Genomic DNA, 24940 nt, shown 5'->3' with positions numbered 1-24940 from the left:
GGCGTGGGGGTGTAGATGGGGATGTAGTTGTAGTCAGGGTGTGGGGGTGTAGATGGGGTTGTAGTTGTAGTCAGGGCGTGGGGGTGTAGATGGGGATGTAGTTGTAGTCAGGGCGTGGGGGTGTAGATGGGGATGTAGTTGTAGTCAGGGTGTGGGGGTGTGCAATTAAACTTGTGTCTGATAATTGCACTTTATGTTTCTGTCTCTTTATGTTATGAAACAATAAATACTTTGTGAACAAACCAAACCCAGTGGTTTATGTAATGGCTACTCCAGCTTGACTTGCTATAAGCCTAATGATGGAAACAGGAAGAGAAGGAAGGAGGGATGGTTTTGACTGCACCTGAGACAGAAACACACAGAGAAGACAAATACAAAAAGGTAGAGAACAGTTAATACTCTGTGTGTGTGTGTGTGTGTGTGTGTGTGTGTGTGTGTGTGTGTGTGTGTGTGTATGTGTGTGTGTGTGTGTGTGTGTGTGTGTGTGTGTGTGTACCTTTACTTGAGAATGGTGTTGAGTCTGTACTGGTAGTATTGGTAGTTGTCCTGGCAGTCCTCCCAGGGGTTAAAGGTCATGTCCTCCTCCTTCTCTACAAACGTCTCCCAGACAGACAAGAAGTCAGACTGCTTCATCATCCTCATCCTCACACCCAGTGACGCCAGGCACCGCAGCCCCGCCTAGCACACAGAGACACAAACACACACACACACACGCACGCACGCACGCACACAAACACACACACACAGCACGCACGCACACACACACACACACACACACAGCACGCACACACGCACGCACACACACACACACGCACACACACACACACACACACACACACACACACACACAGCACGCACACACACGCACACACACACACACACACACACAGCACGCACACACACACACAGCACGCACACACACACACGCACGCACGCACACACATGTATGAGAGTGAGTCTATACCTGCTGCCCATCTCTGTGTGTGTGTGGGGGGGGATTGGCACCTCTATCTCAGGCTCCTCCCACAGGAAGAGGCGGGACATGAGGAGGTAGAGGCGGAGCGTCTTTCTCTGTCTGAGGACATCGGCCATCTTCGTGAGGCAGGCTGCACAGGGACTGGAAGATACGTACCACCTGACCTCGTATTCCTGGGAGGAGTCATAGAGGGGGAGGACCTGGGGGCGAGAAGTGGGAAATCTGAGTCATAGAGTTGGTAGGAGTGTACACCATAGAGGGGGATGGATCTCTGTCAGAGTTGATACAAGGGTACACTTAGAGGGGGAGGGGGGGATCTGTCATAGAGTTGGTTTGAGGGTACACCTAGAGGGGGAGGGGGGGATCTGTCATAGAGTTGGTTTGAGGGTACACTTAGAGGGGGAGGGGGGGATCTGTCATAGAGTTGGTTTGAGGGTACACTTAGAGGGGGAGGGGGGGATCTGTGTCATAAAGTGGGTACAAGGGTACACTTAGAGGGGGAGGGGGGGATCTGTCATAGAGTTGGTTTGAGGGTACACCTAGAGGGGGAGGGGGGGATCTGTCATAGAGTTGGTTTGAGGGTACACTTAGAGGGGGAGGGGGGGATCTGTCATAGAGTTGGTTTGAGGGTACACTTAGAGGGGGAGGGGGGGATCTGTCATAGAGTTGGTTTGAGGGTACACTTAGAGGGGGAGGGGGGGATCTGTCATAGAGTTGGTTTGAGGGTACACCTAGATGGGGAGGGGGGGATCTGTCATAGAGTTGGTTTGAGGGTACACTTAGAGGGGGAGGGGGGGATCTGTCATAGAGTTGGTTTGAGGGTACACCTAGAGGGGGAGGGGGGGATCTGTCATAGAGTTGGTTTGAGGGTACACTTAGAGGGGGAGGGGGGGATCTGTCATAGAGTTGGTTTGAGGGTACACTTAGAGGGGGAGGGGGGGATCTGTCATAGAGTTGATTTGAGGGTACACCTAGAAGGGGAGGGGGGGATCTGTCATAGAGTTGGTTTGAGGGTACACTTAGAGGGGGAGGGGGGGATCTGTCATAGAGTTGGTTTGAGGGTACACCTAGAGGGGGAGGGGGGGGGCGGGGAATCTGTTATATAGTTGGTACGAGGGTACACCTAGAGGGGGAGGGGGGGCGGGGAATCTGTTATATAGTTGGTATGAGGGTACACCTAGAGGGGGAGGGGGGGCGGGGAATCTGTTATATAGTTGGTATGAGGGTACACCTAGAGGGGGAGGGGGGGCGGGGAATCTGTTATATAGTTGGTATGAGGGTACACCTAGAGGGGGAGGGGGGGCGGGGAATCTGTTATATAGTTGGTATGAGGGTACACCTAGAGGGGGAGGGGGGGCGGGGAATCTGTTATATAGTTGGTATGAGGGTACACCTAGAGGGGGAGGGGGGGCGGGGAATCTGTGTCATAGTTGGTATGAGGGTACACCTAGAGGGGGAGGGGGGGCGGGGAATCTGTGTCATAGTTGGTATGAGGGTACACCTAGAGGGGGAGGGGGGGCGGGGAATCTGTGTCATAGTTGGTATGAGGGTACACCTAGAGGGGGAGGGGGGGCGGGGAATCTGTTATATAGTTGGTATGAGGGTTCACCTAGAGGGGGAGGGGGGGCGGGGAATCTGTTATATAGTTGGTATGAGGGTACACCTAGAGGGGGAGGGGGGGCGGGGAATCTGTGTCATAGTTGGTATGAGGGTACACCTAGAGGGGGAGGGGGGGTGGGGAATCTGTTATATAGTTGGTATGAGGGTACACCTAGAGGGGGAGGGGGGGCGGGGAATCTGTTATATAGTTGGTATGAGGGTACACCTAGAGGGGGAGGGGGGGCGGGGAATCTGTTATATAGTTGGTATGAGGGTACACCTAGAGGGGGAGGGGGGGCGGGGAATCTGTTATATAGTTGGTATGAGGGTTCACCTAGAGGGGGAGGGGGGGCGGGGAATCTGTTATATAGTTGGTATGAGGGTACACCTAGAGGGGGAGGGGGGGCGGGGAATCTGTGTCAGAGTTGTTACGAGGGTAGAATTAAGGGGGAGTGGGGGAATCTGTTATATAGTTGGTATGAGGGTACACCTAGAGGGGGAGGGGGGGCGGGGAATCTGTTATATAGTTGGTATGAGGGTACACCTAGAGGGGGAGGGGGGGCGGGGAATCTGTGTCAGAGTTGTTACGAGGGTAGAATTAAGGGGGAGTGGGGGAATCTGTTATATAGTTGGTACGAGGGTACACCTAGAGGGGGAGGGGGGGCGGGGAATCTGTGTCATAGTTGGTATGAGGGTACACCTGGGGGGGGGAATCTATGTCATAGAGTTGGTACGAGAGTACACCTAACAGCCATGGGAGGCACCATTGAGGGCTATCGCCATTGTAAAGTAGTCAATTTCTTCTTCTCCTGTGGGTGCATTGGCAGTTCGTAAATAACCTGAAAAGGTCAATACCGCCACTTACTGCGCTGGAGTGTGTACAGTCTGAACTGGTATCAAGCCAAGGTTGTTGATTTACGGCCATCTCCTGTTTACTCAGGAGTATCATTCATTGGCTGACCCCTCCTGCTGACCTGGATGGAATTCTGTGATTCTGTGAATTCTGTGAACCCAGTTGACTACTAAAAAATGGTGAAAGCACTCAATGGTGCGTCCCATGCTAAAACAGGCTTCACGGTGCGTCCCACTATAAAACAGGCTTCACGGTGCGTCCCATGCTAAAACAGGCTTCACGGTGCGTCCCATGCTAAAACAGGCTTCACGGTGCGTCCCACGATAAAACAGGCGTTGGTCCAAGTGAGCCCTCTATCCAACTTTATGTTGTTACCTGTGTGAAGAAGGCCGCCTCTGCGTGTGCGGTGGCGTGTTCGTCCTCCATGTATCCCTGTAGCGGATCAGTGGCGCCCTCTGGAGTCTCCACGCGGTAACACAGCAACGTCTTATTACGACCAGACGAATACTCAACGTTCCGGAATTGGAACTTAAAGTAGAACGGACTCATCTGCTCCCTGTGGGGAGAGGGAGAAGGAGATAAAGAGAGAGGATAAGCTAAAGGTGGTGACCTGCTGGTTGAGGTCAAATAAGCCTTCAAGCTGTCAGGGAATATTCCCTGGCATGACCTGGATTCGCCTCAACACTAACCACTATAGGATCACAGCACTCTGCTGGAGGACATGGCCAACACAGAGTACTAACCACTATACGATCACAGCACTCTGCTGGAGGACATGGCCAACACAGAGTACTAACCACTATACGATCACAGCACTCTGCTGGAGGACATGGCCAACACAGAGTACTAACCACTATAGGACCACAGCACTCTGCTGGAGGACATGGCCAACACAGAGTACTAACCACTATAGGATCACAGCACTCTTCTGGAGGACATGGCCAACACAGAGTACTAACCACTATACGATCACAGCACTCTGCTGGAGGACATGGCCAACACAGAGTACTAACCACTATAGGATCACAGCACTCTGCTGGAGGACATGGCCAACACAGAGTACTAACCACTATAGGATCACAGCACTCTGCTGGAGGACATGGCCAACACAGAGTACTAACCACTATACGATCACAGCACTCTGCTGGAGGACATGGCCAACACAAGGCACAGTGCTATTCCAAACCCTAACAGTATCCCTAACCCTAACCCTCTTCCCTTACTACTTACAGAAATGATTGAACCCTGAAATGATAAATGTTATAAATGAAGCCCCAGGGGCTGCAGAGTTAGTGATAGGGCCCAGGGAGAGAGATAGGGAGTGTATTGGCACCGGCTGTCATGGTAACTGTCAGGGCCCAGGGAGAGAGATAGGGAGTGTATTGGGACCGGCTGTCATGGTAACTGTCAGGGCCCAGGGAGAGCGATAGGGAGTGTATTGGCACCGGCTGTCATGGTAACTGTCAGGGCCCAGGGAGAGAGATAGGGAGTGTATTGGGACCGGCTGTCATGGTAACTGTCAGGGCCCAGGGAGAGAGATAGGGAGTGTATTGGGACCAGCTGTCATGGTAACTGTCACTACATTTACATTTACGTCATTTAGCAGACGCTCTTATCCAGAGCGACTTACAACTTGGTCACTACTAATGAATGAATCTCTGTTATGGTGGGGTTTGGCTTCATTGACCATCATGTAACACTCATTATAAAACTGGTTGTTTGGATCCTGGAAGCTGATTGGACAAGCAGAGTTCCAAGCCGGAAATGGTTCCAATTATTTTTTCCCATAGGGGATTTTAGAAACACTTAAAATAAGGGCTGTGTTTCATGTAGGCTTACCCTGGTGTGACGTTTTGATAACTGTGTAAATCTCTCTAGGAGAAGGTGACTTTTATCAATATATTCACCTGTATTTACCCCCCAAAATGAAATGCTAATTAGCTGCTAATGTGGCTATCATAAAGATAGTCCATGATGATCTGGAGGAGACGGACGAATCGAGGGAAAGGTAAGAATCTCTGTATTAACGATCTGTTAGCAAAATTTGCTGAATTTCTTTAAATTGACAATTCTGTGAACTGTCTTGTGCAAGTTTTAAATTGACACAATAGAATGCGCCGGAGAAGATGGCTGCCGTTTTACAGCCCTCTAACCAATTGTACTATTATGTGTGTTTTTCCACGTTATTTGTAATTTATTCTGTACATATTGTTTCTGCCATCGTCTCTTATAACCAAAAAGAGCTTCTGGATATCAGGACAGCGATTACTCACCTCGTATTGGTCGAAGATTTTTTCTTCAACAAGTCGGACGCAAAGGATATCCTACAGACACCCGACAAGGCCCAAATCCCCGTCATTCGCATGAGGAAGAGATGGAGATATCGTGGACGTAGGTCGGGGTGCCTTGTAAGGATCCGACGGTGAGCGAGTAAACTGCCTCTTCCATCAATCCTATTAGCCAATGTTCAATCATTTGAAAGTAAATTAGGTGACCTAAGATTACGGTTAAAAACTGTAATATCTTATGTTTCACCGAGTCGTGGCTGAACGACGACATGGATAACATACAGCTAGCGGGCTATACGCTACATCGGCAGGATAGAACGGCTGACTCCGGTAAGACAAGGGGTGGTGGTCTGTGTATATTTGTAAATAACAGCTGGTGCACAAAATCAAATACTAAGGAAGTCTTGAGGTTTTGCTCGCCTGAGGTAGAGTATCTCATGATAAGCTGTAGAACACACTATTTACCAAGAGAGTTTTCATCTATATTTTTCATAGCTGTCTATTTACCACCACAAACCAATGCTGGCATTAAGATTGCACTGAATGAGCTGTATAAGGCCATAAGTGAACAGGAAAACACTCATCCAGATGCAGCGCTCCTAGTGGCCGGGGACTTTAATGCAGGGAAACTTAAATCAGTTCTACCTCATTTCTACCAGCATGTTAAATGTGCAACCAGAGGAAAAAAACTCTAGACCACTTTTACTCCACACACAGAGATGCATACAAAGCTCTCCCTCGCCCTCCATTTGGCAAATCTGACCATAACTCTATCCTCCTGATTCCTGCTTATAAGCAAAAACTAAAGCAGGAAGGACCAGTGACTCGGTTAATAGAAAAGTGGTCAGATGACGCAGATGCTAAGCTACAGGACTGTTTTGCTAGCACAGACTGGAACATGTTCCGGGATTCTTCAGATAGCATTGAGGAGTACATCACATCAGTCACTGGCTTCATCAATAAGTGCATCGATGACGTCATTCCCACAGTGACCGTACGTACATACCCCAACCAGAAGTCATGGATTACAGGCAACATCCGCGCTGAGCTAAAGGGTAGAGCTGCCGCTTTCAAGAAGCGGGACTCTAACCCGGATGCTTATAAGAAATCCCGCTATGCACTCCGACGAACCATCAAACAGGCAAAGTGTCAATACCGGACTAAGATTGAATCGTACTACACCGGCTCCGACGCTCGTCGGATGTGGCAGGGCTTGAAAACTATTACAGACTACAAAGGGAAGCACAGCCGCGAGCTGCCCAGTGACACAAGCCTTCCATACGAGCTAAACCACTCCTATGCTCGCTTCGAGGCAAGCAACACTGAAGCATGCATGGGAGCACCAGCTGTTCCGGATGACTATGTGATCACGCTCTCCGTACCCAATGTGAGTAAGACTTTTAAGCAGGTCAACATTCACAAGGCCGCAGGGCCAGACGGATTACCAGGACATGTACTCCAAACTGGCAAGTGTCTTCACTGACATTTTCAACATGTCCCTGACTGAGTCTGTAATACCAACATGTTTCAAGCAGACCACCATTGTCCCCGTGCCCAAGGACACTAAGATAACCTGCCTAAATGACTACCGACCTGTAGCACTGACGTCTGTAGCCATGAAGTGCTTTGAAAGGCTGGTCATGGCTCACATCAACACCATTATCCCAGAAACCCTAGACCCAATCCAATTTGCATACCGCCCCAACAGATCCACAGATGATGCAATCTCTATTGCACTCCACACTGTCCTTTCCCACCTGGACAAGAGGAACAACTACGTGAGAATGCTATTCATTGACTATATAATATATAATATAATATATATATAATAATATATAATATGCCATTTAGCAGACGCTTTTATCCAAAGCGACTTACAGTCATGCGTGCATACATTTTTTTGTTTTTTTTGTGTATGGGTGGTCCCGGGGATCGAACCCACTACCTTGGCGTTACAAGCGCCGTGCTCTACCAGCTGAGCTACAGAGGACTACAGAGGACTACAGCTCAGCATTCAACACCATAGTGCCCTCAAAGCTCATCACTAAGCTAAGGATCCTGGGACAAAACACCTCCCTCTGCAACTGGATCCTGGACTTCCTGACGGGCCGCCCCCAGGTGGTAAGGGTAGGTAACAACACATCTGCCACACTGATCCTCAACACGGGGGCCCCTCAGGGGTGCGTGCTCAGTCCCCTCCTGTACTCCCTGTTCACGCATGACTGCATGGCCAGGCACGATTCCAACACCATCATTAAGTTTGCCGACGACACAACAGTGGTAGGCCTGATCACCGACAACGATGAGACAGCCTATAGGGAGGAGGTCAGAGACCTGGCTGTGTGGTGCCAGGATAACAACCTCTCCCTCAACGTGACCAAGACAGAGGAGATGATTGTGGACTACAGGAAAAAAAATAGGACTGAGCACGCCCCCATTCTCATCGACGGGGCTGTAGTGGAACAGGTTGAGAGCTTCAAATTCCTTGGTGTCCACATCACCAACGAACTATCATGGTCCAAACACACCAAGACAGTCGTGAAGAGGGCACGACAAAGCCTATTCCCCCTCAGGAGACTGAAAAGATTTGGCATGGGTCCTCAGATCCTCAAAAAATTCTACAGCTGCACCATCGAGAGCATCCTGACTGGTTGCATCACCGCCTGGTACGGCAACTGCTCGGCCATAAGCCATAAGACTCCTGAACAGCTAATCATGGCTACCCAAACTATTTGCACTGCCCCCCCCCCCCCCCCCCCCCCCCCCATATTTTTACACTGCTGCTACTCTGTTAATTATTTATGCATAGTCACTTTAACTCTACCCACATGTACATATTACCTCAACTACCTCAGCTAGCCGGTGCCCCCACACATTGACTCTGCACCGGTACCCCCTGTATATAGCTCAGCTGGTAGAGCACGGCGCTTGTAACGCCAAGGTAGTGGGTTCGATCCCCGGGACCACCCATACACAAAAATGTATGCACGCATGACTGTAAGTCGCTTTGGATAAAAGCGTCTGCTAAATGGCATATTATTATTATTATTATTATATAGCCTCGCTACAGTTATTTTATTTTACTGCTGCTCTTTAGTTATTTGCTTTTATTTTTTTTACTTAACACTTTTTTTTTTTTATCTTTAAAAAAGGCATTGTTGGTTAAGGGCTTGTAAGTATAATTTCACCTTAATGTCTACACCTGTTGTATTCGGTGCATGTGGCAAATCAAATTTGATTTGATTTGATACAGAGCCATGGCTACATGGAGCTCTATTCCACATCAAGTAACTCACGCAAGCAGTAGAATCAGATTTAAAAATGTATATATAGCCTCCCTACTGTTATTTTATTTTACTCCTGCTCTTTTTTTCTCAACACTTTTTTGTTGTTGTTTTATTTTACTTTTTTTGTATAAAAAAATTAATGCATTGTTGGTTAAGGGCTATAAGTAAGCATTTCACTGTAATGTCTACACCTGTTGTATTCGGCGCATGTGGCCAATAACATTTGATTTGATTTGATTTGGAATACCTGTTAGCAAAGGTGTCCGCTACAGCTGACAGGAGCTAGCAGGGATTTGGGCATGATGTCTACTTTGATGCTAATTAGCATTTTTGAATCAGAGTAAATAGAGCCGAATATATTGATAAAAGTCACCTTGTCCGAGTCCAGGGTTAAACTACACGAAACACAGCTGTCTGGTTATCACGCCAGGGTAAGCCTACACGAAACACAGCTGTCCGAGAGAGATTTACATGGTTATCACGCCAGGGTTAGCCTACAGAGAGATTTACATGGTTATCACGCCAGGGTTAGCCTACACGAAACACAGCTGTCCGAGAGAGATTTACATGGTTATCACGCCAGGGTTAGCCTACAGAGAGATTTACATGGTTATCACGCCAGGGTTAGCCTACACGAAACACAGCTGTCCGAGAGAGATTTACATGGTTATCACGCCAGGGTTAGCCTACAGAGAGATTTACATGGTTATCACGCCAGGGTTAGCCTACAGAGAGATTTACATGGTTATCACGCCAGGGTTAGCCTACAGAGAGATTTACATGGTTATCACGCCAGGGTTAGCCTACAGAGAGATTTACATGGTTATCACGCCAGGGTAAGCCTACACGAAACACAGCCCTTATTTTAAGTTTTTCTAAAATCCCTTATGGGAAAATTGAATAGTGGAAAAACGATTAGAACCATTTCCTGTTTTATGGGTATTATGACACTGTGGGGCTCTATTGGCCGTCACAGGCTAACTGGGTCTCTATTGGCCGTCACAGGCTAACTGGGTCTCTATTGGCTGTCACAGGCTAACTGGGTCTCTATTGGCCGTCATAGGCTAACTGGGTCTCTATTGGCTGTCACAGGCTAACTGGGTCTCTATTGGCCGTCACAGGCTAACTGGGTCTCTATTGGCTGTCACAGGCTAACTGGGTCTCTATTGGCTGTCACAGGCTAACTGGGTCTCTATTGGCCGTCACAGGCTAACTGGGTCTCTATTGGCCGTCACAGGCTAACTGGGGCTCTATTGGCTGTCACAGGCTAACTGGGTCTCTATTGGCCGTCACAGGCTAACTGGGTCTCTATTGGCTGTCACAGGCTAACTGGGTCTCTATTGGCTGTCACAGGCTAACTGGGTCTCTATTGGCTGTCACAGGCTAACTGGGTCTCTATTGGCTGTCACAGGCTAACTGGGGCTCTATTGGCTGTCACAGGCTAACTGGGTCTCTATTGGCCGTCACAGGCTAACTGGGTCTCTATTGGCCGTCACAGGCTAACTGGGTCTCTATTGGCCGTCACAGGCTAACTGGGGCTCTATTGGCCGTCACAGGCTAACTGGGTCTCTATTGGCCGTCACAGGCTAACTGGGTCTCTATTGGCCGTCACAGGCTAACTGGGGCTCTATTGGCCGTCACAGGCTAACTGGGGCTCTATTGGCCGTCACAGGCTAACTGGGGCTCTATTGGCCGTCACAGGCTAACTGGGGCTCTATTGGCCGTCACAGGCTAACAGTTCCATCTGAAAATTGTCACTGTATCTCCATTGACGGGTTGGTTGTTTACCAACAAAACCGACAACTGCGCAACTATGGGGCAAAACAGATGGGGTTGGCTTAGAATGTTGACAACATATAAACTATATTTTGGCTCCAATGTTTATTGAAAACATAAATATATTTGCACAATGAGCACTTGTTGTCTCTCAAATACATCGTTACATTTGTTGGTTAGCTAGCTAGCGAATTTTAGCCATATTAGCATTGACATGAAATCAGTCAAAACACTTCAAAACAAGACATGGTATCAAGAACAAGATGAAACTAGCTGAAAAGAGACACTTATGATTCCCCACATGGCAATTTATTGTTATTATTGCTAGCCATCTGGCCATCCAGAATCACAACTCACAGACTTCTGCCCCATTAAGGCGTGTGCATTGTTTTCGTGACGTTATCAGCTAACCCATCTATTAAATAAAATAACATTTCATTTGTCACATACAGTGGGGAAAAAAAGTATTTAGTCAGCCACCAATTGTGCAAGTTCTCCCACTTAAAAAGATGAGAGAGGCCTGTAATTTTCATCATAGGTACACGTCAACTATGACAGAAAAAATGAGAATTTTTTTCTCCAGAAAATCACATTGTAGGATTTTAAATGAATTTATTTACAGATTATGGTGGAAAATAAGTATTTGGTCAATAACAAAAGTTTCTCAATACTTTGTTATATACCCTTTGTTGGCAATGACACAGGTCAAACGTTTTCTGTAAGTCTTCACAAGGCTTTCACACACTGTTGCTGGTATTTTGGCCCATTCCTCCATGCAGATCTCCTCTAGAGCAGTGATGTTTTGGGGCTGTCGCTGGGCAACACGGACTTTCAACTCCCTCCAAAGATTTTCTATGGGGTTGAGATCTGGAGACTGGCTAGGCCACTCCAGGACCTTGAAATGCTTCTTACGAAGCCACTCCTTCGTTGCCCGGGCGGTGTGTTTGGGATCATTGTCATGCTGAAAGACCCAGCCACGTTTCATCTTCAATGCCCTTGCTGATGGAAAGAGGTTTTCACTCAAAATCTCACGATACATGGCCCCATTCATTCTTTCCTTTACACGGATCAGTCGTCCTGGTCCCTTTGCAGAAAAACAGCCCCAAAGCATGATGTTTCCACCCCCATGCTTCACAGTAGGTATGGTGTTCTTTGGATGCAACTCAGCATTCTTTGTCCTCCAAACACGACGAGTTGAGTTTTTACCAAAAAGTTATATTTTGGTTTCATCTGACCATATGACATTCTCCCAATCCTCTTCTGGATCATCCAAATGCACTCTAGCAAACTTCAGACGGGCCTGGACATGTACTGGCTTAAGCAGGGGGACACATCTGGCACTGCAGGATTTGAGTCCCTGGCAGCGTTGTGTGTTACTGATGGTAGGCTTTGTTATTTTGGTCCCAGCTCTCTGCAGGTCATTCACTAGGTCCCCCCGTGTGGTTTTGGGATTTTTGCTCACCGTTCTTGTGATCATTTTGACCCCACGGGGTGAGATCTTGCGTGGAGCCCCAGATCGAGGGAGATTATCAGTGGTCTTGTATGTCTTCCATTTCCTAATAATTGCTCCCACAGTTGATTTCTTCAAACCAAGCTGCTTACCTATTGCAGATTCAGTCTTCCCAGCCTGGTGCAGGTCTACAATTTTGTTTCTGGTGTCCTTTGACAGCTCTTTGGTCTTGGCCATAGTGGAGTTTGGAGTGTGACTGTTTGAGGTTGTGGACAGGTGTCTTTTATACTGATAACAAGTTCAAACAGGTGCCATTAATACAGGTAACGAGTGGAGGACAGAGGATCCTCTTAAAGAAGAAGTTACAGGTCTGTGAGAGCCAGAAATCTTGCTTGTTTGTAGGTGACCAAATACTTATTTTCCACCATAATTTGCAAATAAATTCATAAAAAATCCTACAATGTGATTTTCTGGAATTATTTTTCTCAATTTGTCTGTCATAGTTGACGTGTACCTATGATGAAAAGCATGGGAACCGGTTAACGTTATTTTAAAAGCATGTTAACCGGTTAATAACGTTATTTTAAAAGCATGGGAACCGGTTAATAACGTTATTTTAAAAGCATGGGAACCGGTTAAAAACGTTATTTTAAAAGCAGGGGAACCGGTTAATAACGTTATTTTAAAAGCATGGGAACCGGTTAATAACGTTATTTTATGTTCCAGGCATTTATTTCTAGTCCCACAACAAACGCAACAACAACAACAAAGCATCAACCTGCCCCTCCCCCCTCTGAAGCATAGGCTACTGTAGCCCCTCCCCCCTCTGAAGCAGAGGCCACTGTAGCCCCTCCCCCCTCTGAAGCATAGGCTACTGTAGCCCCTCCCCCCTCTGAGGCAGAGGCCACTGTAGCCCCTCCCCCCTCTGAAGCATAGGCTACTGTAGCCCCTCCCCCCTCTGAAGCATAGGCTACTGTAGCCCCTCCCCCCTCTGAAGCAGAGGCCACTGTAGCCCCTCCCCCCTCTGAAGCATAGGCCACTGTAGCCCCTCCCCCCTCTGAAGCATAGGCTACTCTAGCCCCTCCCCCCTCTGAAGCAGAGGCCACTGTAGCCCCTCCCCCCTCTGAAGCATAGGCTACTGTAGCCCCTCCCCCCTCTGAAGCATAGGCTACTGTAGCCCCTCCCCCCTCTGAAGCAGAGGCCACTGTAGCCCCTCCCCCCTCTGAAGCATAGGCCACTGTAGCCCCTCCCCCCTCTGAAGCATAGGCTACTGTAGCCCCTCCCCCCTCTGAAGCAGAGGCCACTGTAGCCCCTCCCCCCTCTGAAGCATAGGCTACTGTAGCCCCTTCCCCCTCTGAAGCAGAGGCCACTGTAGCCCCTCCCCCCTCTGAAGCATAGGCTACTGTAGCCCCTCCCCCCTCTGAAGCAGAGGCTACCTGCCCCTCCCCCCTCTGAAGCATAGGCTACTGTAGCCCCTCCCCCCTCTGAAGCAGAGGCCACTGTAGCCCCTCCCCCCTCTGAAGCATAGGCTACTGTAGCCCCTCCCCCCTCTGAAGCAGGGCCACTGTAGCCCCTCCCCCCTCTGAAGCATAGGCCACTGTAGCCCCTCCCCCCTCTGAAGCATAGGCTACTGTAGCCCCTCCCCCCTCTGAAGCAGAGGCCACTGTAGCCCCTCCTCCCTCTGAAGCATAGGCTACTGTAGCCCCTCCCCCCTCTGAAGCATAGGCTACTGTAGCCCCTCCCCCCTCTGAAGCAGAGGCCACTGTAGCCCCTCCCCCCTCTGAAGCATAGGCTACTGTAGCCCCTCCCCCCTCTGAAGCAAAGGCTACTGTAGCCCCTCCCCCCTCTGAAGCATAGGCTACTGTAGCCCCTCCCCCCTCTGAAGCAGAGGCTACCTGCCCCTCCCCCCTCTGAAGCAGAGGCTACTGTAGCCCCTCCCCCCTCTGAAGCAGAGGCCACTGTAGCCCCTCCCCCCTCTGAAGCAGAGGCCACTGTAGCCCCTCCCCCCTCTGAAGCAGAGGCCACTGTAGCCCCTCCCCCCTCTGAAGCAGAGGCCACTGTAGCCCCTCCCCCCTCTGAAGCAGAGGCCACTGTAGCCCCTCCCCCCTCTGAAGCAGAGGCCACTGTAGCCCCTCCCCCCTCTGAAGCAGAGGCCACTGCAGCCCCTCCCCCCTCTGAAGCAGAGGCCACTGTAGCCCCTCCCCCCTCTGAAGCAGAGGGCACTGTAGCCCCTCCCCCCTCTGAAGCAGAGGCCACTGTAGCCCCTCCCCCCTCTGAAGCAGAGGCTACTGTAGCCCCTCCCCCCTCTGAAGCAGAGGCCACTGTAGCCCCTCCCCCCTCTGAGGCAGAGGCCACTGTAGCCCCTCCCCCCTCTGAAGCAGAGGCCACTGTAGCCCCTCCCCCCTCTGAAGCAGAGGCCACTGTAGCCCCTCCCCCCTCTGAAGCATAGGCCACTGTAGCCCCTCCCCCCTCTGAAGCATAGGCTACTGTAGCCCCTCCCCCCTCTGAAGCAGAGGCTACCTGCCCCTCCCCCCTCTGAAGCAGAGGCTACTGTAGCCCCTCCCCCCTCTGAAGCAGAGGCCACTGTAGCCCCTCCCCCCTCTGAAGCAGAGGCCACTGTAGCCCCTCCCCCCTCTGAAGCAGAGGCCACTGTAGCCCCTCCCCCCTCTGAAGCAGAGGCCACTGTAGCCCCTCCCCCCTCTGAAGCAGAGGCCACTGTAGCCCCTCCCCCCTCTGAAGCAGAGGCCACTGTAGCCCCTCCCCCCTCTGAAGCAGAGGCCACTGCAGCCCCTCCCCCCTCTGTAGCAGAGGCCACTGTAGCCCCTCCCCCCTCTGAAGCAGAGGCCACTGTAGCCCCTCCCCCCTCTGAAGCAGAGGCTACTGTAGCCCCTCCCCCCTCTGAAGCAGAGGCCACTGTAGCCCCTCCCCCCTCTGAGGCAGAGGCCACTGTAGCCCCTCCCCCCTCTGAAGCAGAGGCCACTGTAGCCCCTCCCCCCTCTGAAGCAGAGGCCACTGTAGCCCCTCCCCCCTCTGAAGCAGAGGCCACTGTAGCCCCTCCCCCCTCTGAAGCAGAGGCCACTGTAGCCCCTCCCCCCTCTGAAGCAGAGGCCACTGTAGCCCCTCCCCCCTCTGAAGCAGAGGCCACTGTAGCCCCTCCCCCCTCTGAAGCAGAGGCTACTGTAGCCCCTCCCCCCTCTGAAGCAGAGGCCACTGTAGCCCCTCCCCCCTCTGAGGCAGAGGCCACTGTAGCCCCTCCCCCCTCTGAAGCAGAGGCCACTGTAGCCCCTCCCCCCTCTGAAGCAGAGGCCACTGTAGCCCCTCCCCCCTCTGAAGCAGAGGCCACTGTAGCCCCTCCCCCCTCTGAAGCAGAGGCCACTGTAGCCCCTCCCCCCTCTGAAGCAGAGGCCACTGTAGCCCCTCCCCCCTCTGAAGCAGAGGCCACTGTAGCCCCTCCCCCCTCTGAAGCAGAGGCCACTGTAGCCCCTCCCCCCTCTGAAGCAGAGGCCACTGTAGCCCCTCCCCCCTCTGAAGCAGAGGCTACTGTAGCCCCTCCCCCCTCTGAAGCAGAGGCCACTGTAGCCCCTCCCCCCTCTGAGGCAGAGGCCACTGTAGCCCCTCCCCCCTCTGAAGCAGAGGCCACTGTAGCCCCTCCCCCCTCTGAAGCAGAGGCCACTGTAGCCCCTCCCCCCTCTGAAGCAGAGGCCACTGTAGCCCCTCCCCCCTCTGAAGCAGAGGCCACTGTAGCCCCTCCCCCCTCTGAAGCAGAGGCCACTGTAGCCCCTCCCCCCTCTGAAGCAGAGGCCACTGTACTGACCTTACAAGTGAAGATAGGGAGAGAGATTTTTTATTAGAATGTATTAACTTTTTCAATGCTAGTTAAGGATACCAGAAGCCTAGTTATCATGTTTCACGTTGGATTTATTAATTACAAAAAGGTAAGACGTGTTTTTAGTTCTGGTGCCGCTCTGCCTACACAACCTTGTTAGCTAGCTAGCTCAAAGGACATTCAAAGTTCCTCCATAGAAGCCACTCCTCCTAGGTATAATTCTGTGGACCTAATTAATATAATGTCATAACAAGATGCCCAGTGCTTCAAGCCTCCTCCTCAACTCTCTCCTCAACTCTCTCCTCAACCCTCTCCTCAAACCTCTCCTCAACCCTCTCCTCAACTCTCTCCTCAAGCCTCCTCCTCAACCCTCTCCTCAACCCTCTCCTCAACCTCTTCCTCAACCCTCTCCTCAACCCTCTCCACACCCGCAAAATGTCAGTTTCATCTTGCGCTATGGGCTACATTTGTCTGTCCATCACGCATGTAAACAACTAGCTTGGCTGCTCTATCCGCACTGATTGGAAAATAATTTCAGTTCCAATACGTTTTGAAGTAGTCCATTTTCTTATTCTACTACTTCTATGGGCTGGTAAACAAACTGAAAGGGTGCATACTGCCCCCTGGAGGGTGTTGTCTGAACAGGTATAAAACCAAGGTTGGTGCTTTACTGCCCCCTGGAGGGTGTTGTCTGAACAGGTATAAAACCAAGGTTGGTGCTTTACTGCCCCCTGGAGGGTGTTGTCTGAACTGGTATAAAGCCAAGGTTGGTGCTTTACTGCCCCCTGGAGGGTGTTGTCTGAACTGGTATAAAGCCAAGGTTGGTGCTTTACTGCCCCCTGGAGGGTGTTGTCTGAACTGGTATAAAGCCAAGGTTGGTGCTTTACTGCCCCCTGGAGGGTGTTGTCTGAACAGGTATAAAGCCAAGGTTGGTGATTTACTGCCCCCTGGAGGGTGTTGTCTGAACAGGTATAAAGCCAAGGTTGGTGATTTACTGCCCCCTGGAGTTATGGAATGTTTTCTCACTAGTATATTTCATTGGCTGATCTCTCCTGATGACCTGGATGGAATTACAGTATGTGATCCTTCCTTAACCCATAGGAAGTTCACCCAGTTGACTACTTAAAAATTGTTTAAGTCCTCAATGGCTATGCCCATCTATCTATCTATCTATCTATCTATCTATCTATCTATCTATCTATCTATCTATCTATCTATCTATCTATCTATCTATCTATCTATCTATCTATCTATCTATCTATCTGTCTGTCTGTCTGTCTGTCTGTCTGTCTGTCTGTCTGTCTGTCTGTCTGTCTGTCTGTCTGTCTGTCTGTCTGTCTGTCTGTCTGTCTGTCTGTCTGTCTGTCTGTCTGTCTGTCTGTCTGTCTGTCTGTCTGTCTATCTATCTATCTATCTATCTATCTATCTTTTAGCAGATTGCATAACAACACTTACACTGAAAATGTATAAAATAAATGGTTATTAAAAAGTTCAAACAACCAAATATAATTGCCATATATATGTTTTTCTTATTTTACATTTCCTCATCACCCGCCTGGCACACTCCCGGGATGGCCCAACCTATCAGGCTGAGATGGGGAGTCTGCAACGGAACATACAAATTGAATCAGAAATGCTGTTGGGAAAGGGATGCAAAAGGTGTTTTAGCCAATCATAGTGAAATCAGTATTCATTCATTGTGAAATTATCTTACCGCCATAAAGTAAAAACCTGAAGTCTGGTATTTGAATGGTTTCTATGCAGAGGCAATTGCTGAGGTGCAATAAAAGGGTGGCTTGCATGATTCAACATCATTCAGTTTTATTGTGTCAGCCATGACACCTGCACACCTGTACAACGGTGCTAACTCCTCCATATATTCTCTGACTCCAGTCTCTAACTCCTCCATATACTCTCTGACTCCAGGCTCTAACTCCTCCATATACTCTCTGACTCCAGGCTCTAACTCCTCCATATACTCTCTGACTCCAGGCTCTAACTCCTCCATATACTCTCTGACTCCAGTCTCTAACTCCTCCATATACTCTCTGACTCCAGGCTCTATCTCCTCCATAAACTCTCTGACTCCAGGCTCTAACTCCTCCATATACTGTCTGACTCCAGGCTCTAACTCCTCCATATACTGTCTGACTCCAGGCACTAACTCCTCCATATACTCTCTGGCTCCAGGCTCTATCTCCTCCATATACTATCTGACTCCAGGCTCTAACTCCTCCATATACTGTCTAACTCCAGGCTCTAACTCCTCCATATACTCTCTGGCTCCAGGCTCTATCTCCTCCATATACTATCTGACTCCAGGCTCTAACTCCTCCATATACTGTCTAACTCCAGGCTCTAACTCCTCCATATACTATCTGACTCCAGGCTCTATCTCCTCCATAAACTCTCTGATCCAGGCTCTAACTCCTCCATATACTCTCTGACTCCAGGCTCTAACTCCTCCATATAATCTCTGACTCCAGGCTCTAACTCATCCATATACTGTCTGACTCCAGGCTCTAACTCCTCCATATACTCTCTGACTCCAGGCTCTAACTCCTCCATATACTCCCGTACTCCAGGCTCTAACTCCTCCATATACTCTCTGACTCCAGGCTCTATCTCCTCCATAAACTCTCTGACTCCAGGCTCTAACTCCTCCATATACTCTCTGACTCCAGGCTCTAACTCCTCCATATACTCTCTGACTCCAGGCTCCATCTCCTCCATAAACTATCTTACTCCAGGCTCTAACTCCTCCATATACTCTCTGACTCCAGGCTCTAACTCCTCCATATACTCTCTGACTCCAGGCTCTATCTCCTCATCTCTGACTCAGGCTCTAACTCCTCCATAAACTCTCTGACTCCAGGCTCTAACTCCTCCATATACTCTCTGACTCCAGGCTCTAACTCGTCCATATACTCTCTGACTCCAGGCTCTAACTCTTCCATATACTCTCTGACTCAGGCTCTAACTCCTCCATAAACTCTCTGACTCCAGGCTCTAACTCCTCCATATACTCTCTGACTCCAGGCTCTAACTCGTCCATATACTCTCTGACTCCAGGCTCTAACTCTTCCATATACTCTCTGACTCCAGGCTCTAACTCCTCCATATACTGTCTGACTCCAGGCTCTAACTCCTCCATATGCTGTCTGACTCCAGGCTCTAACTCCTCCATATACTCTCTGACTCAAAGCTCTAACTCCTCCATATAATCTCTGACTCCAGGCTCTAACTCCTCCATATATTGTCTGACTCCAGGCTCTAACTCCTCCATATACTCTCTGACTCCAGGCTCTAACTCCTCCATATACTCTCTTACTCCAGGCTCTAAATCCTCCATATACTGTCTGACTCCAGGCTCTAACTCCTCCATATACTCTCTGACTCCAGGCTCTAACTCCTCCATATACTGTCTGACTCCAGGCTCTAACTCCTCCATATACTCTTAGACTCCAGGCTATATCTCCTCCATAAACTCTCTGACTCCAGGCTCTAACTCCTCCATATACTCTCTGACTCCAGGCTCCATCTCCTCCATAAACTCTCTGACTCCAGGCTCTAACTCCTCCATATACTCTCTGACTCCAGGCTCTAACTCCTCCATATACTCTATGACTCCAGGCTCTAACTCCTCCATATACTCTCTGACTCCAGGTTCTAACTCCTCCATATATTCTCTGACTCCAGGCTCTAACTACTCCTCTCCAACTCCAGGCTCTAACTCCTCCATATACTCTCTGACTCCAGGCTCTAACTCCTAATCTCTGACTCAGGCTCTAACTCCTCCATAAACTCTCTGACTCCAGGCTCTAACTCCTCCATATAATCTCTGACTCCAGGCTCTAACTCCTCCATATACTCTCTGACTCCAGGCTCTAACTCCTCCATATATTATCTGACTCCAGGCTCTAACTACTCCTCTCTAACTCCAGGCTCTAACTCCTCCATATACTCTCTGACTCCAGGCTCTAACTCCTACATAAACTCTCTGACTCCAGGCTCTAACTCCTCCATATACTGTCTGACTCCAGGCTCTAACTCCTCATCACTGACTCCAGGCTCTAATTCCTCCATATACTCTCTAATTCCAGGGTCTAACTCCTCCATATACTCTCTGACTCCAGGCTCTATCTCCTCCATATACTCTCTGACTCCAGGCTCTAACTCCTCCATATACTCTCTGACTCCAGGCTCTAACTGTTCCATATACTCCTGTACTCCAGGCTCTAACTCCTCCATATACTCTCTGACTCCAGGCTCTATCTCCTCCATAAACTCTCTGACTCCAGGCTCTAACTCCTCCATATACTCTCTGACTCCAGGCTCTAACTCCTCCATATACTCTCTGACTCCAGGCTCCATCTCCTCCATAAACTCTCTGACTTTAGGCTCTAACTCCTCCATATACTCTCTGACTCCAGGCTCTAACTCCTCCATATACTCTCTGACTCCAGGCTCTAACTCCTCCATATATTCTCTGACTCCAGGCTCTAACTACTCCTCTCTAACTCCAGGCTCTAACTCCTCCATATACTCTCTGACTACAGGCTCTAACTCCTCCATATACTCTCTGACTCCAGGCTCAAACTCCTCATCTCTGACTCAGGCTCTAACTCCTCCATAAACTCTCTGACTCCAGGCTCTAACTCCTCCATATAATCTCTGACTCCAGGCTCTAACTCATCCATATACTGTCTGACTCCAGGCTCTAACTCCTCCATATACTCTCTGACTCCAGGCTCTAACTCCTCCATATACTCCCGTACTCCAGGCTCTAACTCCTCCATATACTCTCTGACTCCAGGCTCTATCTCCTCCATAAACTCTCTGACTCCAGGCTCTAACTCCTCCATATACTCTCTGACTCCAGGCTCTAACTCCTTCATATACTCCCATACTCCAGGCTCTAACTCCTCCATATACCCTCTGACTCCAGGCTCTATCTCCTCCATAAACTCTCTGACTCCAGGCTCTAACTCCTCCATATACTCTCTGACTCCAGGCTCTAACTCCTCCATATACTCTCTGACTCCAGGCTCCATCTCCTCCATAAACTATCTTACTCCAGGCTCTAACTCCTCCATATACTCTCTGACTCCAGGCTCTAACTCCTCCATATTTTCTCTGACTCCAGGCTCTAACTACTCCTCTCTTAACTCCAGGCTCTAACTCCTCCATATACTCTCTGACTCCAGGCTCAAACTCCTCATCTCTGACTCCAGGATTTAACTCCTCCATATACTCTCTGACTCCAGGCTCTAACTCCTCCATATAATCTCTGACTCCAGGCTCTAACTCCTCCATATACTCTCTGACTCCAGGCAATAACTCCTCCATATATTCTCTGACTCCAGGCTCTAACTACTCCTCTCTAACTCCAGGATCTAACTCCTCCATATACTCTCTGACTCCAGGCTCTAACACCACCATAAACTCTCTGACTCCAGGCTCTAACTCCTCCATATACTCTCTGACTCCAGGCTCTAACTCCTTATCTCTGACTCCAGGCTCTAACTCCTCCATATACTCTCTGACTCCAGGCTCTAACTCCTCCATATACTCTCTGACTCCAGGCTCTATCTCCTCCATTAAACCCTCTGACTCCAGGCACTAACTCCTCCATATAATCTCTGACTCCAGGCTCTAACTCCTCCATATACTCTCTGACTCCAGGCTCTATCTCCTCCATAAATCCTCTGACTCCAGGCTCTAACTCCTCCATATACTCTCTGACTCCAGGCTCTAACTCCTCCATATACTCTCTGACTCCAGGCTCCATTTCCTCCATATACTCTCTGACTCCAGGCTCTAACTCCTCATCTCTTACTCCAGACTCTAACTCCTCCATATACTCTCTGACTCCAGGCTCTAACTCCTCCATATACTGTCTGACTCCAGACTCTAACTCCTCCATATACTCTCTGACCCCAGGCTCCATTTCCTCCATAAACTCTCTGACTCCAGGCTATAACTCCTCCATATACTCTCTGACTCCAGGCTCTAACTCCTCCATATACTCTCTGACTCCAGGCTCTAACTCCTCCATATACTGTCTGACTCCAGGCTCTAACTCCTCCATATATTCTCTGACTCCAGGCTCTAACTCCTCCATAAACTCTCTGACTCCAGGCTCTAACTCCTCCATATACTCTCTGACTCCAGGCTCTAACTCCTCCATAAACTCTCTGACTCCAGGCTCTAACTCCTCCATATACTCTCTGACTCAGGCTCTAACTCCTCCATATACTCTCTGACTCCAGGCTCTAACTCCTCCATATACTCTCTGACTCAGGCTCTAACTCCTCCATATACTCTCTGACTCCAGGCTCTAACTCGTCCATATACTCTCTGACTCCAGGCTCTAACTCTTCCATATACTCTCTGACTCCAGGCTCTAACTCCTCCATATACTGTCTGACTCCAGGCTCTAACTCCTCCATATGCTGTCTGACTCCAGGCTCTAACTCCTCCATATACTCTCTGACTCAAAGCTCTAACTCCTCCATATAATCTCTGACTCCAGGCTCTAACTCCTCCATATATTGTCTGACTCCAGGCTCTAACTCCTCCATATACTCTCTGACTCCAGGCTCTAACTCCTCCATATACTCTCTTACTCCAGGCTCTAAATCCTCCATATACTGTCTGACTCCAGGCTCTAACTCCTCCATATACTCTCTGACTCCAGGCTCTAACTCCTCCATATACTGTCTGACTCCAGGCTCTAACTCCTCCATATACTCTTAGACTCCAGGCTATATCTCCTCCATAAACTCTCTGACTCCAGGCTCTAACTCCTCCATATACTCTCTGACTCCAGGCTCCATCTCCTCCATAAACTCTCTGACTCCAGGCTCTAACTCCTCCATATACTCTCTGACTCCAGGCTCTAACTCCTCCATATACTCTATGACTCCAGGCTCTAACTCCTCCATATACTCTCTGACTCCAGGTTCTAACTCCTCCATATATTCTCTGACTCCAGGCTCTAACTACTCCTCTCCAACTCCAGGCTCTAACTCCTCCATATACTCTCTGACTCCAGGCTCTAACTCCTAATCTCTGACTCAGGCTCTAACTCCTCCATAAACTCTCTGACTCCAGGCTCTAACTCCTCCATATAATCTCTGACTCCAGGCTCTAACTCCTCCATATACTCTCTGACTCCAGGCTCTAACTCCTCCATATATTATCTGACTCCAGGCTCTAACTACTCCTCTCTAACTCCAGGCTCTAACTCCTCCATATACTCTCTGACTCCAGGCTCTAACTCCTACATAAACTCTCTGACTCCAGGCTCTAACTCCTCCATATACTGTCTGACTCCAGGCTCTAACTCCTCATCACTGACTCCAGGCTCTAATTCCTCCATATACTCTCTAATTCCAGGGTCTAACTCCTCCATATACTCTCTGACTCCAGGCTCTATCTCCTCCATATACTCTCTGACTCCAGGCTCTAACTCCTCCATATACTCTCTGACTCCAGGCTCTAACTGTTCCATATACTCCTGTACTCCAGGCTCTAACTCCTCCATATACTCTCTGACTCCAGGCTCTATCTCCTCCATAAACTCTCTGACTCCAGGCTCTAACTCCTCCATATACTCTCTGACTCCAGGCTCTAACTCCTCCATATACTCTCTGACTCCAGGCTCCATCTCCTCCATAAACTCTCTGACTTTAGGCTCTAACTCCTCCATATACTCTCTGACTCCAGGCTCTAACTCCTCCATATACTCTCTGACTCCAGGCTCTAACTCCTCCATATATTCTCTGACTCCAGGCTCTAACTACTCCTCTCTAACTCCAGGCTCTAACTCCTCCATATACTCTCTGACTACAGGCTCTAACTCCTCCATATACTCTCTGACTCCAGGCTCAAACTCCTCATCTCTGACTCAGGCTCTAACTCCTCCATAAACTCTCTGACTCCAGGCTCTAACTCCTCCATATAATCTCTGACTCCAGGCTCTAACTCATCCATATACTGTCTGACTCCAGGCTCTAACTCCTCCATATACTCTCTGACTCCAGGCTCTAACTCCTCCATATACTCCCGTACTCCAGGCTCTAACTCCTCCATATACTCTCTGACTCCAGGCTCTATCTCCTCCATAAACTCTCTGACTCCAGGCTCTAACTCCTCCATATACTCTCTGACTCCAGGCTCTAACTCCTTCATATACTCCCATACTCCAGGCTCTAACTCCTCCATATACCCTCTGACTCCAGGCTCTATCTCCTCCATAAACTCTCTGACTCCAGGCTCTAACTCCTCCATATACTCTCTGACTCCAGGCTCTAACTCCTCCATATACTCTCTGACTCCAGGCTCCATCTCCTCCATAAACTATCTTACTCCAGGCTCTAACTCCTCCATATACTCTCTGACTCCAGGCTCTAACTCCTCCATATTTTCTCTGACTCCAGGCTCTAACTACTCCTCTCTTAACTCCAGGCTCTAACTCCTCCATATACTCTCTGACTCCAGGCTCAAACTCCTCATCTCTGACTCCAGGATTTAACTCCTCCATATACTCTCTGACTCCAGGCTCTAACTCCTCCATATAATCTCTGACTCCAGGCTCTAACTCCTCCATATACTCTCTGACTCCAGGCAATAACTCCTCCATATATTCTCTGACTCCAGGCTCTAACTACTCCTCTCTAACTCCAGGATCTAACTCCTCCATATACTCTCTGACTCCAGGCTCTAACACCACCATAAACTCTCTGACTCCAGGCTCTAACTCCTCCATATACTCTCTGACTCCAGGCTCTAACTCCTTATCTCTGACTCCAGGCTCTAACTCCTCCATATACTCTCTGACTCCAGGCTCTAACTCCTCCATATACTCTCTGACTCCAGGC

At 49.3% G+C, this 24940-nt stretch overlaps 1 protein-coding gene across 1 annotated transcript in view; it reads right to left on the bottom strand.

Annotated features, from left to right (window-relative positions):
- Nucleotides 1–498: 498 nt before the first annotated feature.
- Nucleotides 499–24940, bottom strand: part of LOC311123595 (putative C->U-editing enzyme APOBEC-2) — a gene marked incomplete at both ends in the record, with an annotated part of 150391 nt that continues 125949 nt past the window's right edge. The window contains 3 exons of the mRNA XM_084197832.1: nt 499–678; nt 1006–1176; nt 3804–3984. Of these exons, the coding sequence (XP_084053958.1) occupies nt 499–678; nt 1006–1176; nt 3804–3984 (532 nt within the window). The remainder of the gene's footprint in view (nt 679–1005; nt 1177–3803; nt 3985–24940) is intronic.

Source organism: Coregonus lavaretus (assembly GCF_964263955.1).
Source record: "Coregonus lavaretus genome assembly, contig: HAP1_SCAFFOLD_468, whole genome shotgun sequence".
NCBI lineage: Eukaryota > Metazoa > Chordata > Actinopteri > Salmoniformes > Salmonidae > Coregonus > Coregonus lavaretus.
The sequence above is the reverse complement of the archived record's forward strand: the minus strand, read 5'-3'. Positions and strand labels throughout refer to the sequence as shown.